The 18145-nt window shown below is 40.6% G+C and overlaps 2 protein-coding genes across 4 annotated transcripts in view; one reads left to right on the forward strand and one right to left on the reverse strand.

Moving 5' to 3' along the window:
• The window catches only part of NUP153 (nucleoporin 153), a 40954-nt gene extending 38006 nt beyond the window's left edge, over positions 1-2948 (forward strand). For 2 of the 3 annotated variants that reach the window (XM_081206158.1, XM_081206160.1), the window contains exons 20-22: positions 871-1146; positions 2180-2333; positions 2844-2948. In XM_081206158.1, coding sequence (XP_081062284.1) covers positions 871-1146; positions 2180-2333; positions 2844-2931 — 518 coding nt within the window. In that variant the 3' untranslated portion in view covers positions 2932-2948. The remainder of the gene's footprint in view (positions 1-870; positions 1147-2179; positions 2334-2843) is intronic. The other variant, XM_081206159.1, reaches the window with a different exon arrangement.
• A 980-nt stretch (positions 2949-3928) lies between these two features.
• FAM8A1 (family with sequence similarity 8 member A1) lies at positions 3929-16517 on the reverse strand. The gene is made up of 5 exons (XM_081206590.1): positions 15761-16517; positions 10880-11000; positions 9356-9479; positions 8835-8974; positions 3929-7916 (listed from the first exon to the last, which is right to left on the reverse strand). The coding sequence occupies exons 1-5, from the start codon at positions 16164-16166 to the stop codon at positions 7772-7774; spliced, it is 936 nt and encodes a 311-aa protein (XP_081062716.1). The 5' UTR covers positions 16167-16517; the 3' UTR covers positions 3929-7771.
• Positions 16518-18145: the final 1628 nt, after the last annotated feature.

An 18145-nucleotide genomic window follows, 5' to 3' on the forward strand; every position in this document is an offset into this window, starting at 1 on the left:
TAGAACAACATACAGAGGGCTTTGAAAAAGGTTGACTTGGCAAACTTATCAGTGCTATGACAGTTACGTTCCATAACAAATTCAACTGGTTCAAATTGAATGATACTTATATAATGTTCTTCCTAAGTGGGGGGGGGGGGGGGAGAGAGAGAGAGAGACCAGCTTTTCTAAAGCTACCCAGTGTGGTGTTGGCTGAGCTGACATTGAACAGGGATTGCACAGTTCATAATCGTAACTGGCAGTGCTACACCAGCTACATACATTCCATTGATGGGCTCTGTGCGCCAAATACTGCTGTAATGTTTTACTGTAGCAATGTGAATGTTCAAAACAACGCTTTCCTCTGCACTCACTGGAAGTCTTCTTCCTACTGCTACTTTGCCTTCAGCCAGCTGTCTCTTGATGCCTTCTGTTTTCCCTTTGTCAATGTGCCTACCTTCCCTTCAATTGTTTCCTGTTGCAAAAATGGAGTGCAGTGTTACAGTGGCAACATGTATGTGCATTAGTTTTAGGCACTTGATGTTCAGTAGAGGACTGCTTTCATCCCTAGCAGTGGACTGACCTGGTGATAAGGTTCATATGTACCCATTTTTAACTGGGTAGGAGTTTTCTCTGAGGCATGGTCACATGCACTTTTGTAGGGACCCTCTCAGTTAACATACAGGAATTAGCAATGCAAATCCACTTGTAGTCAGAGATAAAAGAGCAGGTAGAGTTACTGAACATTTCAGACAGTTTAACATTAAAGATCAGCTGAAATAAACTGTTAAATAAGCAAAAGCCTATATACCCCAGGGTAGAATCTAAATAGTTAAATTCTTAACCATCGAGAGCAGTTCTCAAGTTTATTCTGCTCACTTGTTTTTCTAGGTTCATCCTCTTCATTTGTGTTTGGTTCTGGGTCTTCAGCTCCTCCAACTGGTCCTGCATTTGGTGCCAGCCAAACACCAACATTTGGTCAAAGTCAAGGCTCCAGCCAGCCCCCTGCTCCAACCTTTGGATCACTCTCCTCCTCATTATTTTCTACTGGTGCTCAGCCTGCGCCTCCAGCTTTTGGCTCTGTGTCAAGCAGTACACAGCCTCCTGTCTTTGGACAACAAGCTACCCAACCACCTAGTTTTGGCTCTAGTACAGCTCCTAATTCTGGTAAGTAAAACCTCTAGAGGTCTTGGTTGTAGGCTGGTGGTGTTGCTAAGGCAGAGCTATGTTTAAGTGGTTCCATCCTAATTTTTCAATCTTCTTTGCATGCTAACCTGTGCTAGCATCATGAGTGCCACTTTAAAATACTTCTTGAATCAAATTCTGTTTGCAAATTAACTATTGATTTGAAAAGTTGAGTAGTATTGATGTAATACTAGAAACAGAAAATGATCTAGATATGCTTCAAGTGGTATGTGCTTACCTCCATATAGTGTGCATGCAAGGTCAAGTCAAAACATCTGTAGACGGAGCACAAGTGATTTCTTGGTTTGAGAATCCCTTATACACACACATTCTTTGTGCAAATGGCATAGAATTTATAAATGATAAGTTCCTCTTAACTCTGTGCTCAGAATTTTTTGTTTTGTATTGATAAAATTACAGCTCAGTGGGATACTGAACATAGGAGTGTAAAATGTTTACGTGGAGACAGATAAACGTCATTGTCAAAACACACAATGTATTTTGAAAGATCTAGTTCAGGGGTCAGCAACCTTTTTCAGCTGTGGGATGGTCCACCGTCCCTCAGACCATGTGGTGGGCCGGACTATATTTTGATGAAAAACAACGAATTCCTATGCCCCACAAATAACAAAAAACTACATTAGCTGTGCCAATGGATTTGGACATGGCGAAATGGATTTTTTTCTTTTTTGTATTAGAAACTGCTTTTGAAGGTTGCATTGGTTTCAGAAGAGTTTTGCCATGTAGCATCGGAAGGTCTTGTTAAATAAATGTGTGTGCTCTTGAACATGCAATTTTATTTTATTTTTAGATCTAGCTCTGTGGAATCCAGAATATCTTATTGGTGCACTCCAACAATGCAGTAATTGCTTTGTGAACTACTATACTTGCATTCTCCTCCTTTGTAATCACCTATTTAGTGCTTCTTAAGAAATTAAAGTTCCCCATAGACAAATAATTGCGAAACAATGCTTTTCATCCAAGAGGCTAAGTCTCTGTTATCTCGCTCTCTTAGGCCCGGTGTTCCAGTTTGGAAGTAGTACTAATTTCAACTTTACAGGCAACAGCCCAGGAGTATTTACCTTTGGTGCAGCTTCTGGTGCTCCAGCACAGCCTGCAGGTGGCTCTTCGGGATTTCCATTCACCCAGCCTTCATCATTTAACCCAGGGTAAGAAGGGCTTAAGACTTGGCATGATAGTGTGGCGGGGTCTATATATATTGAAGGTGCAATCTCCTAGTGCTTCCATGCACATGTTGTAATGTAAGGGAATCATTTTCAGGTACATCTATGGGAATTCCACACTATTGAATAGCAGTGCTGGGGTGGGGGGCAGGATGAACTTGCATTAATTGAATCTACAAATTTGGTGTAAATTTAAATATCAATCTAGCTGTGGCTATTGGAAATGAATATTTAAAGCTGATGGCATTAAGCCTTTCAGATCAATTATACGCCTGCAGCTATCCTTGAAACAAAAGTTTAGATTACAACTCCTTAACTGAGTGACATAATCTCTAAAAAAATGATGTATTTAGTAAATGATCTATGGGATACTCACTCAAGTGCCTGGTTTTTTTACAGTGGATTTAAAATTTTTGTTCCACAATATTAGAAGCTTTAATACATACGACTTATCACTTTTAAGTTCCTCATGTTTAATTCTTTTCCTCCCTAAAGCAGGAATAATGGGAAAAATATATTCTCCACATCTGGATCTTCACAGCCTGTTCGGAAGATAAAGACAGCTGTTAGACGTAGAAAATAAAATATTAATGATTGTTACAGACAGCAGTTTTCTTACCCACAGCTGGTTGCCCTGCATTGTTCAATTACTGAATTGTACCTCATGCTGGGTTTAGCTGAAGCCAGGTCTGCCTAAACTCTGCTCGCTTTCCCCCCTCCCCATTTAGGTTTTTTTAATAATTAAGAGTTGGTGGCAGGGAGGATCTTAAGCAAAACTATTTTAGAATCCAAGAGTTTTCACTGACTTGGCATGGTCTGGCTATAGATATAAATATAGCCTGCACAGCGAATGGCTTCGTATAATACCTCTGTTTGCACCACTTTGTGCGCTCATCTGCGTTTACTGACACCTCGAAATTGTAATTATATCAGAGGGGAGTCTGTATAGAGTAGAGAATGTGGATAATGAGTGGTTTCTATGCGGAGTTTGTGCTGATGTATGTGTGAAGTGAGCGAGTTGCGTGTATTGTGCACTAAAATTTTCTGATAGAGGAAGAATGATTAAAGAATGGTCCATGCTAAGGACTAGTTAGATCAGTAGTACTTCATTCAATAATTAGATGCTCTTTCTATTTTCATTCTTACTCCTTATCACCTGTCTCGCTTTTTCAATATTTTATTATGAAACAAATGTGTAAATACAATTCAGTTTCTCAATGTACTTTGACATAACAGATCTGTGAACTTGAAATTTTAATTTTGTGTGTTACAGCAAATTTTTGTTTAGTATTGTCTCAGATTTTATTATGTAAATCTCATTATTCAAAGTTGCCTAAATCCATTAAAGACCTTTAAAATTGGGAATTCTTAAAGTGAGTTTATTGGCTTTTCTGATCCATTTTTGTTTGGACCAAAAACCAGTATTGTACAAAGTGTTAAGTATATATTTTTATATTTACGGAAATGGACTCTGGTGACTTTGGATAATAAGGAAAAGTTTAATATTAAAGCCATGTTTATTACAGTATAATTAACATGTTAAACCATGGGATAAATGCCATCAATAAAAATTATGGAAATATGTTTGTGGTGAATTTTAATATAAGCACGTGGTCTTACAAGAATCTACAAATTCTCTGTTAGTAGGATATACGTCTTATATTTACAGTGAACAAATGCTGATCAGTGTAAATTAAATGCATCTGTTATTGTGCTAATAACAGGGTGCCTGAACTTCAAAACCCAGAGGGCTAAACCCAGTTGTCTGGAGCATTTGAATACACTTTACCTTGCAGCCATACGTAATAAACCAGGGACAATAATGTCTTTATTAAAATAGTTACTGCCTAGTTACTGCCAAGTAACTGGCAGCAAGTGAAAGATAAACGATCACAGGTACCTTGATTAACAGTCTCAGCTTGGTTTATAAGAGGTTCTTCTTCTTTGCGGTCTGCAGTCCCATATGCAGGTCCTCATCTTCACAGAACCCTTCAAGAGTTCCAGTCAGGAGGTTTGTGCTCATTTCTCCCCTTTCCTGCTATCTTAAGGCTAGTAGGTCTTTAGGTTTATATACATGCCTCAAAAAAAAACTGGATAAGGACCTTTCAACTATGTTTTTCCAACAGCTTGCATTATCACCATCTAGCAAACCATTCTCCATTGTTTTCTCTTGCCCTAATCCTCTGCTGCAGAGGCCAAAGTCCTCAAGACACACAAAGAACATTTTGTCCCACGTATTTTGCTTTTATCCTAGCAGTCCTCAGGGATGGGTTTCTAGCATATTTGATAGCCTAAAGAAAAATAACATAAGTGGCTGAACACATTTACTCCTTTTTCGAAAGGGATGTGGGAGGCAAGAAGTCAAGGAGCAGTTGCCAGTTGTGGGCATTTTACTTTGTGATGTAGAACCTGCTTTTGCAATATGCACAACTCCATGTCTGGCTGGCTTTTTTGTATATGCTTGGGGGCAGGTAAAAAAAAACTCGTAACCTTTCCATTCTGCTGTTCCTGAGACCTTTTGAAGCATGGTGGCTCAAGAGTAATGCAACTAAACTATTAGTTGATGAGCCAAAGGTCTAGAAACAAAGATGAATTTATGAAGCACCTTTTAAAATAACATATTACCATAACAAATTTATCAGCCCCAGCAGCCAGGAATTAGCAGCTTTCACTGAAAAATGTGGGTTTTAAAGCCTAAAATATGTAATACTCAACTATGAGCAACAAAGCAACAACTTGATAAATGCAACATAAAGACACATACCCAAAGTATAAAAAAGCAATCATGTATGCAGTTTAAATGCTGGCTTAATTAATCTTTATAATATCTAATAACACAAGTACTGCAGTATTCATTACTAAAATAGTTGATCAAAGCAGTTTGTGTCCTTTGTGCTCTACAACTGATAATACCGCTGCTGCTACGACTACTGTGTCTCTCTCAGCTTAACTAAAAGTGTAGAAATGTACCCTTCAATTGATGGAACTGTGTGCAAAAAACACCTTACAAGTTAAATGCAACACAGAAGGGTAGTGCAAACATAGTCAAAATCCACAATCCTTGAACTGGTGACAACCTTTTTCACATCCAGATGGACTGACTTCCACTAGTCAGAGCTCCACTCCATGATTTTCCACATGGTTCACTGTTCTGGGCCTGACTACTCTGCAGGTAGTCAATTCTGCTATCCCTTGCTGTTGGAAGTAACTGAATGATCTTATCACACCAGAAGCAGAGATGCTATCCCCAATTGATATCAGCTTTAATTAAACTAGGATAAACTAGTAGCACATAATTCAGCAATGCTGTGTGGAGCTACCTCTTACTACTCGATTCATAGAGCTTATTTGATTTGTCAGCCCAGCTGTTCTCTCAGAGGGACTGAATTAGTGCTAAGTTATAATTAATGAAGACAGGCACCTAAAGCTAAACCAAACCATGAATAAACCCTGGTTACATCTTGTCTGAATGACAAGATGTATTAGCATTAGCAGGGTGTGGGAGAAGCAGAGAAGTGCAGTGGCCAAGATCTCTTCAAGAAACCCATGCTAAACTAGTTCAGCTTAGCATTGCCTGCCAATTGGCTCATAGGTTCTTTAGTTCTAAGGAATAGGATATTTGCCATAAGACAAGTGGGTGTGGTAAATCTCCCAATCCATCAGTGCTCTCCTGTAAGAAGGCCTTCCTCAACATGCATTTATGTTCAGTGCTGCAAACCGTAGCAGCAAGACTACTTGCAGATTTTTCAGCCCTAAAATTAATTCATTCAGAAAGATGGAAAGAGACGAGTTAAGGAAGCAGCCTTGGCACAAACTTTTAATCCTTCCAGAAATGTATTTTAGGCGAAATGTTAAGTACTTACTCCTGTATGATCTCCCCTCCAAGAGGCTCTCGCACAGTCATCTTTATTTGAACACAGGACTTCTCAAAATTCCTGTGAGGCGAGAAATAATATTTCTTTGCTGCTCCCTATTGAACAGCAGCCCTTCCCTCTTAACTGTTTGTCTAATTAGAAGAATATTTCTGATACTCTGTTACATTTGGAAAGTCACCACTGTAGCCATATGATCTGTCAAGTTTGAGATCCCTGCTTATGTACATGGACAAGAATCTGAATCTCACGACACCATTCCAGTTCCAAAACTAAACCAATGGCTCAGTTGTGAACTTCCTTAAACTGAGATACTGCAATAACTTGAAAACACCAGTGTATGTTATAATAGTTACATTTTTAAAAGACGTGTTGTTTTTTAAAAAAATCAGCAATATCCCATTACAATAAGTTAGTTCCTTATCAAGTGACCAGAAACTAATAGAAACATTGTGTTCTGGTTACATAGTATTTGATCTTAAGGGAACAGAAGATTAAGGGAGAATGGTAATACTTTTTAAAGTTTGCCAAGCCATAAAAACTTGATACCAATGTGCTATTCAGCTAATATTCTATTTGTAAAAATAAATCATGCAAAATATGCTTTGTTCAATAAGGATAATTTAAATTATCTAGGCACACAACCAGATAAAGTGAAAGTGCACCTATTTATATTTGCTTTTTCAAAGATCACACAGATTCTCTATTGCTTTAGCAATAGTGTTACTGGCTATTTTTAAAAAAATTATTTTGTTATAAAATGGTGCAAAAGGCTATGCATAAACTTCCTTTTGCTCGTATCTCAAACATACTGTGGTTCTCATTAAACAAATCTGAAGTTTGTTTTTCTCCTTTTTGCACTAGTTTAAGTTTTCTGTGCTCTTACAAAGGGGGAGGGGGACGAGAGAGAAATCAAACTTTTCCTTATCCTAAGCAGTGATTAACATGTAATTTGCATCAATTCCCTATAGTAATACTGTCAGAACTCCAATATATACCAGTTTACCAATACCAGAATTATCTGTCTTCCATGATATAGCACATATTCAGTTACTGGATTTGTGTTCAAGATCTCTTCATCATGCAAGACACACAAGATGTTTAAAAGAAAACTTTTGAGTATTAAAATACAATGTTTGCATGAGAAATTCATGATAAGGCTTTATAAAGTGGCAACTCAAGTCTGCCACCATAGCATTATATAACTTCTAGCAATTTGCCGCAAACACTATAATCCCTTTGGTTATCTCCTGTAATAGTTTTGAGTGTTCATGAAAAATAAGTCTCTCTTTTACTGTAGAACTAGCATTTCTCATACACTAGAAGACACTCTGACCATAGGCTGCCAATAGCTTTTGAAGATAACATTCTCTTGATCAGTTCAAATACTCTCAAATTATATCAATGCCATTTTCTCCAATGTTTATGGCACTGCTGGAATTTTAAAAAAAGTTCAGTGTCATCATTGGCACTGTTCTGGAGTGACAGATTCAGAAATCCACCAGATGTCATCAGCACATTTGAACAGTAGAATCCTGGCTTCCTTGTGTATCATCTGACACCGTTTCGTTTTACCACAATTGTTCCTGCTACAATATCATAGGCTGTTCGGTTATGCTGAAAAAACAGCAGGGTAATGAATGCAGGAAAAAAGGAAGCAATAGAAAAATTCTTGATCAAAGCTCGTATTGTAGATCTGGAAAGAAAAGAGATTATATGTCATCTCTGCAGTTCTGTAAACGAGTTATTTTGACGAGTTATACAACTGCTAAAAAAAACACAAAAACACAAAAACCAACCCCCCTCTCAGAATAATTTCCATTTCTGAGAACCAATACACATCAGCTTTCATTAAGACAAATTTTCTATTGTTACTTTCAGAATCAAGGATATTAGTCCTAGTTTGAAGAATCCACTCTTAACAAAGCCACACCAAAGCCATGTTCCCCCTTCACAGCTGGTGTACTGCTGCACACCTTGTATTTTGTGTTTTACTAACACACTTCTTCCATTCATTAAATATTCAAACACCGTTTCTCCAGGAAAAGCAACCAGAGATCATTAGTAAAGGATTCAATATTATAATGCCTTTATACAAAGACAAGCATTGTCGCACCATAGAATACCCTGTATGGTTCTGATTGTTATACCTCATAAGGATAAATATCAGAACAGTAATTCAGGGAGTTATAAATAACCAAGCTTTCTTCCTCATAAATTGTTAGATGACAATGAAGGGAACAATCCTACACACAAGAAGCTGGCATAAAGAAAGCCAGTGTAAGTAAAGCTGATGCAAAGTTACACTGGATTCAAACCCTGTTCAGCCGCAGGGATACTGCTGTTCTGCCAAAGCCTGGTAAATGTCTTTATAGTGCTTGTTTTCAATCCCAGCTGTCACTATTGTTGGCTTATTTTGTTAAAAAAATCTTACTGTATAAAGTTTAATTAGGCTGTAAGCCACCTTGAAATTGAAGTGGAGGTGGGCAAAAGACCTTATCGCAAGGCTCTATTCAATGAAGGAAAAAATAACTATTTATTCAATGTAACTAGAAAAAACTGATGAACCACTACTTGTACCAACATAATAGTGATACAAAAAAAGTTAACTTACGTTGTCATGCTCACATTAGAAGATGGAATCACTAACACGCGACTTGGTGCAATAAGTACAGATGTGTCGCATGTCACAACTCGAAGCCCAAGCAGAAATTTCCCTGGGGTTGCTCCACCTGCTCCCCAAATGCAAATAATCTGAAAATAAATGCCATTTCAAATTTTGTCGCCAGGAAACAATATTTTACCTTGCACAACCTTCCAAATGCAAATACATTAAAAATGAAGCTAACTTGATGAAACCAGAAGAACTTCAAAACATGTTTTGTAATTGGGGATATAACTGGAGAGGGAGGGATAACCTGCTCCCTGTCATGGGCAACTCATAACCCTAGAGACTATGTAGAGAGTGGCTTCTGCTTCTTGGTCACACTAGAATGTAACATAAAATAGGAATTCATTTTGTATATCGGTGACTTTTCCAAAAGTTCTCATTATCTGTGTCAGTTTAAGCTCACTAAGGATTAAGACATATGTTCTCACTATTCACTACTGAACGTGTAGTTAAGGCTTAGATACCTCATAGAAGCAGACTAGCAATCTGTAGACAAGGGCCACTATCATCATTTTCTGTAAATCTTCCATGGAAGTGTCTTCATCTATTTCCTCTATGATGTAATGCATGGCAAACTTGGATATATCCCTGCACCAAAAAAAAAAAAAAAATCATTTTAGTAATCAATAACACTAACATACAATATCGCACTACAGTATAGATGCTTCTATTCAATCGCCACTTTCCTGTCAAATGTTTTCACCTGATGGGAATTTTAAGTGCATAGAATTGAGTAGTGACTAAGGAATCAGAATTAAGTTGCATGGGTGTAGCCAAGGGGGGCAGCTGCCCCTCCATCAAGAAAAATCCATAAAAAATACTTAAATAACTGAGGTTCTGCTCCCCCACAACAAAAATCCTGGCTATACCCATGACAAATTGTGTCTATATTTCAGCCAGTTCCAACTGTATTTAGATTACACAAGCTGGATGCTACTCGCTCTTGGCAACAGTTTCAATTCATGCAGAAAATATGCTTATTTCGCATCTAAAAGCACAATTCCACATCTACAAAAGCGTGAGAGCTAGTATATGGTAGGAAGTCCCCAGGACTAATCTTGCCTATGTCATGAACTTCACAGTGTAACCTTAGGCAAGCCAAACTCTCAGTCTCAAAATTCATGGATAAAAATACTCTATCTTCTCCTCCAAACTTCCTCCAACACGGGGAAGTTGTACAGTCTAAAATATGGTAGTGTATGTGAACTGTTACAAATACTTCAAAGTGTACAAAAATGCTGGATTATGTTAATTATTTTGAGGTAAGCAAACCCCATCTGAAAAACCTAAATATTTTATATCGACCAATGCCAACTTATCAACTTTTATCAAGCTATACAATTATTTTTTAAATGCCACGTTAAAAAACATTAGGTGAGATGCAAACAAGTATTCTATAATTTTTAAAAAGATGAACATAATTTTCCAATATACTTCTCTATAAGGAAACAATATTCATTAAGTCAAAAGTCACCTACACCCAAGGACTATAGCACTCATTTTGCAAGTGCTGTATTTACTAAATCTTGAAGTATGACTTAAGTTTTGCTGCAACTCCAAAGCTTGAGAAATAGGGTACAGCTAAATTTAAGCTTATACAAAGTATTATTATCATATTAGTTTGTTGTTTAATAAAGAAACATTTTTTTGGCTCAAAGCAACTAACATTTTTTTAAACCACAGCACCAAATTAAAATGTATCAAAATATTTGAAAAAACTCATTCATGAGTGTTCCTACATGGAAAAATAGTTCTACAGCTAGAAATCTAGTATGGCAGGGAGGAAACTTGGCTAGATCCTTTAACATATATGTTTTCTATGTTCAGGGATTTATTTTGGTATGAAGAACATTCAGTCATTCAGCCTCCACCTGCAATTTGAAATGGACTAGTTCTGTTATATGTTTTTCTAATTCAATGAAAAGAAGAGCACAGTTAAGAAGAGGAGAAATTATAACATTTTCTATATTATGTATTATAAAACTTACTTTATTCCACTGAGGTGCATAATACTCAAAACTATGGTTGCTTTAATAAAGAAAAGAATGAAGAAGTCCACCATCTCTGCTATAAACCTGTGAGCCAACGATGGGATAATATATTCACGACCTGTTTTTTAAAAACAAGAGTATTCAATAGTATAGTATTAATACAAAATAAACAGCTTGAAAAAAGGTGCAATGTGCAGATAGGCTTATTATATTTCACTTTACATAAAAGGTAAAGGTAAAGGACCCCTGACAGTTAAGTCTAGTCGCGAACGACTCTGGGGTTGTGGCGCTTATCACGCTTTACTGGCCGAGGGAGCCGACGTTTGTCCAGAGACAGTTTTTCTGGGTCATGTGGCCAGCATGACTAAGCTGCTTCTGGCGAACCAGAGCAGCACATGGAAACGACGTTTACCTTCCCGCTGGAGCGGTACCTATTTATCTACTTGCACTTTGATGTGCTTTCGAACTGCTAGGTTGGCAGGAGCTGGGACCGAGCAACGGGGGCTCACCCCATTGCAGGGATTCGAACCGCTGACCTTCCGATTGGCAAGCCCTAGGCTCTGTGGTTTAGACCACAGCGCCACCCACGTCCCTTCACTTTACATAACCAATTGCAAATGATGCAATATTATAGTTGTATGTATAATGCACGAAAACACATAGACACAACTGGAAACCACACCAGCTTAATGGAAATTTACCACCATATGATCATTACTATGTGAACCAATGTTCTCAAGTGAAAACAAAGTGCTGAGAAGCAACAAAAAAGACTGCCTGATAGTCTTCTCCCATGCCATGCTATCCTGGCACGAGGTCTGCTGCAATAATACTTGAGCTATTCACAGAGAACTGAGGCCTTGCCATGAACCATCTAGCGTTGGGATGGAGGGAAAGTAGCTTTGGATCTATTCGTAGATATCTGGCTGATTTGTAGGGATCAAGGGATTCGAATTACATGTGTGGAAACTAATGTGCTAATAAAGAAATTGTGTTTAGTTTAATTGACAATTACAGTGTTAAATGGTTATTTTAAAAATGATCTTTCTATTTATATTCAATTCTATTTCTTCTCTTAATGAACTTTACTATTTCTACTATTTACATATTTTAAAATGAGATGTAATTGTATGCTGATCTAATCAATACACTTTATATACTTTTTCCAAGTTAAGTTAATGAGAATTAGTTAATGTAATCTAATTCTCAACAGAAAGTAAATCTGCAATCAAAAATAATTCTCTGCCATGGCTGGTCTTGTACTAATCACTTATCTCTCATACTGAAGTTTTTCTCACCTGTAAGATACACTTATTAAATGGTTGCTTTTAACGAGGTCTTACTGCAGCTTTGCTAGCTAGTTTGAAAGCTGTATGATCAATCCTTATGCCACTATTTTGCAACTAGTCCTGATGCTTCCTTGTGCTTTAAAAGGGAGGCAGTAAGGAAGAACATACATTTTACACTTGATTTGGAAAGCACCCTTTTTCCTACTCTAAATTTCATATTTCCCTTTTGAAAATACACATGAGAATCAATGCTTGAAAATGGAATTTCAAGATTTGGGCTTCTGCATTTATTTTTAGGGAACGACTTGACATTCTGCATTAGATGCACTTGGTGTTTCTGCAGAAATGACAAATATTTCAATGCAATGGTATCATACCACAAACTGCACTTCTGAGTGACATTGTAGGTTTTCCAGAGGCATCTCACTAACAATTGTAGGAAACCGGCTGCTGGCCAAGAAATAGCTTAATTACCTCTAGGAAGGCTCTTATGCACTTATCTAAAGGGCCCCACCCAAGCCCTTCCATACTTATCTTTACCAAAAGTTTCTAGAAGGGTAGACATGTTGAATTCCAACCTATACCTATTTCCTGAAAGCAAGCCCCACTCATCTCAATGGAACTTAGAATGCAGCAAAATCAACAAAGACTCGTACAGCCCCTTAAAAACACGAACAAATTTATTAGGCTTTTTATCAGGCTCAGCTGGTCTGAGGCCAGGGTGGAGGTCCTGTTAGAATAAAGTTGTAAACTCAAACAAAAAATCAGCCAGTCTGGTTACATAAGATAGCAGGGCCTCTTGGCCGACTTACGGTAGCTCTCCAAGGGCCACGACAAGTGTACCCAGCTGCTCACGCCTATAGACAGGCTTGCTTTCATTCCAAGCTCCCCCTCTACTCTGTCCTCAGTGAACTGCTCAGCAGAGTTTTTATGAGTAGTAAAATAATTGGTGAGGCACAGCCTTGGAGAAAAAATGGCCAACCACTTGAAAATTGACCATTCTCGCATCGAAAGTCAATGTCTGCTCCAAACTTGATACCACAGTTGATTAGGCCTTTAGAGGTACTTAGAGCATTGCCATTTTTTTCAGTTATTGTTGCCTGAGGATACAGCAGAACATTAGATGTCAGGCTCACCACATGCTCTCTTGACCCTTGCCCATTTTGACTTTTAAGATCTAGCAAGGAGGAACTTGATTAGGTGGATCAAGGGAATGGATTATGTCTCACTTAGAAGTCGTAGTGCATTCCTTCCTGAACCATCCAGTCACATATCCCATTCCTGGGCAAGATAGCAGAGTGTGACAGCTCGCCAACGACAAACATTCCAGGATAAAATTAATTATTCAACCTAATTTCAGTTTGCCTTCAGATCTGGGTATGGCACTGAAACAATCTCGGTCATCCTTAAAGGACTGCTCCCATACAGTAGTATTGGGGGACATCTACACAGCTTCATGGCATTCATATTGTCCCCCATTCACTTTAATGGAAACCAGCAGCCATGTGTGGACCAAGACAGCCTGGTGGCAATGACCAGCAACACACACTCTACCATCTCTCAGTTGAATTACTGCAACACACTCTACATAGAGCTGCCTTTTAGTATAGTTCAGAAGATGCAGTTAGTGAAGAATTCCACTGCCATGTTTTTACATGGGGTAGCAAGAAGAACTCTGCACAAGGCCCAGTTCAAGAGTATGGACATATAACGCCCTGTACAGTCTGGGGCACTAGTACTTTTATTTTTTTATTTATTAAATATTTTCTTGATTTACAAAGGTCTGTGCAATGTCTCTCTCTCGTATCCCCCATGTAATATTTTTTACAAATCAGTTTCATTTGTTAAGACATCAGGAAGAAAAGGGGGAAAGAGGTGGAGGGGGGAAAAGATGGGTGGGGATGTTTCTATTTTACTTAATATATGTAGGGTTTGGTGTCTGGCACTAGTACTTTTAGAACACCTCCCCAGATGCTGCTGCCCAGGACTGACCTGCTGGGGGCCTGAAGGGCCTGAAGGGCCCTGCCCTGCCTCTCTCCACCTGGTTTGGGGCGGGGCCTGACAGGCTCCATAAAGGCCTGCTGCTGCTCGACAGAGAGGGCTCCTTTTTAAATTTGTTTTTATTTTTTATCTATGTCATTTTAAATTGTAATTGATATTAATGTTGTATTTTTTAGTTTTAGATTTTATTTATGTGGAAATTGTTTTCCATTTGGTTGTGTACCTTTTGATGTGTTTTATTTATTGTTTATGATTTTTGTTATGTTATGTTGGTAATTATGTAAATCTTCTCATGCTGTAAGCTGCCTTGAGCATTGTTTTAACTATGGAAATGCGGCATAGAAATAAAATGGTGGTGGTGGTGGTGATAATATCCAACCTATGCTTGGGAGAACTTGTCCATGATGCCACTGGTAGGCAAAGACCAAGGAGTAGGGGCATAAGGCAGGGACTTCTCGGTGGTGCCCACCCCCAACATTATGGCATTTCCTCCTGACTGAGATTCAGTTGTCCCTGTCCCTCCACATTGCCAACAACCAGGTGTAAAGTTAAAACACTTTGCCACCCTGGGTTGCCACCCGGAGGTGAGGGGTAGGTATTTAATGAATAAAACAGGTGTCAACCTAGCAGTTCGAAAGCACATCAAAGTGCAAGTAGATAAATAGGTACTGCTCCAGCGGGAAGGTAAACGGCGTTTCTGTGCGCTGCTCTGGTTCGCCAGAAGCGGCTTTGTCATGCTGGCCACATGACCCGGAAGCTGTACGCCGGCTCCCTCGGCCAATAAAGCAAGATGAGCGCCACAACCCCAGAGTCGGGCACAACTGGACCTAATGGTCAGGGGTCCCTTTACCTTTACCTATTTTAACAGAGTTTATTGCCTTCTACATTACATTCCAAACACTATTATCGTTCTGTTTTATTTATTTTAAATTATGGTTTTGTGAAATCTGTGCAGTGGTACCTCGGGTTACATACGCTTCAGGTTACAGACTCCGCTAACCCAGAAATACTACCTGGGGTTAAGAACTTTGCCCCAGGATGAGAACAGAAACCGCGCGGTGGCAGCAGCAGGAGGCCCCATTAGCTAAAGTGGTGCTTCAGGTTAAGAACAGTTTCAGGTTAAGAACGGACCTCTGGAACGAATTAAGTACTTAACCTGAGGTACCACTGTATTGTGTTTTTAAGATTGTTGTTAGCCACCCTGGGCTCCAGCTGGAGGAAGGGCGAGGTGAAAGAATAACAAACAAACCCTCGCTGACAGCATTTCCTTCTCTTGTGCAAGTGTGTTTGTGTGCGCCCAACAACTGAGAACCACGTTCCGTATCTATCTCCTGTTAAGGAAAACTTCTGCCACAACAGATTTGTTGAAGTCTTTAAAAGGGCGCCACAGCATTTACCAAAACGCTTATTATAAGAAGCCCACCTCCCAGGCGCTGCTTCTCGCATCTACACCCCAGGCCAAACGGCGCGCCTCCCTCCCCTCCCCCAGTCCCGTAAACATCACCATGGAAACCCAACCCTCAGGCCGCCCCCGCCCCCTTCTCTCCGCTTCAGCCCCGGCGCCCCTTCCCCGCTCAACTCCTCTCACCTGCCAGCCGGCCGGGTTCCCTCAGGGAGCTGGCGGCGGGGGCGGCCCGTTGGGTCAGAGGCGCGTGCCTCCCCGCGGGCGGTTGCCAAGCCGGGGCCGCGCGCGGCGGGGCGGGGCCGCTGGCGGCGGGAGCCGGAGGGGTCGCGAGGAGGTAGTGGAAGGGGCTGTAGTAGTAGCCGCCGCCGGGAGGCGGGGCGGCGGAGGCGGCGGCTCCGGCCATGAGCGCGGCCAGGCCGCTCTGCCAGCTCAGGTAGCCGCAGTACGAGTCCCACAGCCACTGGTGCACCCGCCGAGAGTACTCCCCCGCGCTCAGCGACTCCGAGGCGGCGGCGGCGGCGGCAGTGTGGGCGCCGCCTGTTTCCTCAGGGCCGCCGCCGGCACCTGGGACCTCCTTGGTCTCTGCCATGGCCCCGGCCCGGTGCGCGGCCTTCTCCGCGGCGCCTGTCACTGCCCGCGGGCCTCACTGCGCAGCTGCAGGGCCATCCCGCTCCCCGACCGCGTACGCCGGATATATAACATATATCTGCGTGACAGGCCGAGCGTAACTTTCGCGGCGCCGGCTGCGTAGCTCTGACGTCACTGGCGGAGGCGGGGCTGAGAGAGAGAGACGGCCCAGAGGCACGGTTTGGAGCGTACCACTGCCTCTTCACGACCCTACGTGAGATGGTATCGCCCAGCTGTGCCGCTCGGTGTTTCTGGCGCTGGGCTTGCGCCCCGCCCGCAGCAGAAAAAAGAGGAGTACGATAAGGAAAAGAGGCAGGGCGGCCCCGGTTTCCCATCATCCCGAACCCATGCAGTCTGCAGGTGGGAATCAGAAGGCGCCGAGCTGCCCAGGATCACCAGTGCACTTAGAATAGCAACGTGTTTGACCTGTGAGCTTTGACCAGGCGTCCTTGCAACTTACACATCCTCTTTTTTATCTCCTTCAAGTTCTCTAGAAGAGGGGACTAAAGGTTTTCAGCGAAAGCAACAGGCAGTTGTACAGCGTATGGGTGCTGCTGACCATGCCAGACTTATGTTTTGAAGACTCGCCCAGATTATCTGAAGCAAACAAGGATCCTTTGGAAGCAACCTGTCCCCAGCTCCCTGACCCTCTGGGGATCCTTTATCCTCTCTTGCCTGGCAGCCAACGAGATAAACAAATGCCTTGTGTTGGGATAAGTTGGCACAGCTCTTGGCTGTAAGGCCAAATCTATTTTGTAACATCCTTTGTCCGTGTGTTTAGCTGGCTTCAGCTGCTTGACCTCATTTCTAAGTATTTTTGGATCAGACTTTGAGTGAAGTATTGTAAGAGTTTTTGCTACAAGTTTGGGCTGCTTCAGAAAATCAGTGTAGAAAGCAAATGTGTTATCATTCTAAGAATCTAGTCCCCAATAATATAGTAACATAGGAAGATCCCTGCTGGGTGAGAACATAGGCTTATCTAGCCTGGCTTTCCATTCTTGCAGTAACTAACAAGAAGTCTCAGGGGAGCCTACAAACAGGATATGAGCACAGCATCTTCCTGCCATTCCTGATCCCCAGCAGCTCTTACTCAGAGGTAAACTACCTCTGGTACTAGAAGTAATATACAACCATTGTGACTACCAGCCTTATCCTCCACGAATAATGGGTGGATATCCCTTTTTTAAGTCAATGTGTTTAGGTTTGAGTTCAAACTGTAGTTCGGGTTGAGCATAGAAGTCTTACTGCCTAGTCCTATCAGTATTTACTCTGAGTTCAGTGAGGCTTACTCCCAAGTAAATGTGCATATTTGCAGTCTTAGAACTTAGCTGCAGTCCTATGTGCAACTGGGAATACCTCTGGCTGAATTTTCAGTGGGATTAATTAACATGCAAACACTGAAGAAGAAAGTCTGCTGGAACAGTATATTGCCACTGCAGTAGGTAAAAGTAAGGTAAAGGACCCCTGGACGGTTAAGTCCATTCAAAGGTGACTGCAGCATAACATTAAGACAGATACATTATTTTAATTCAATTGCACACCAGTGTAACCTGCATGCTAGAGATGAACAGCAGCAACCTGCCATTCTCTTATAGGATCAGCAACTTTTTTATTCCTTATTCATATGTACTCCTTGGTGCTTAACTCTAACTTGATTGTGAGTATTCACATATATGCGAATAATTAGACATGAGACCTGAGTGATTGTTTTCCCTATCTCTGCCTGTATTTGAATGATTGCCCTTAGAATTCTAAAATAGTTTCAGGTTTTAAAAATATAAATGTCACAGCCCACTTCAAGATAAAATTAACAGTATCATTTGTTCTTTTTTAATTTAACAAACATATTTTCAAAACTGCAGCTCTTCCCATTTTTTCTGAGGAGTGTTTGAAAATCGTTTACATTCTAGTGCTTATTCTGCCACCTGGTGGCTATGCAGA

This window comes from Podarcis bocagei (genome assembly GCF_964188305.1).
Source record: "Podarcis bocagei genome assembly, chromosome: 8".
Classification (NCBI taxonomy): Eukaryota; Metazoa; Chordata; class Lepidosauria; order Squamata; family Lacertidae; genus Podarcis; species Podarcis bocagei.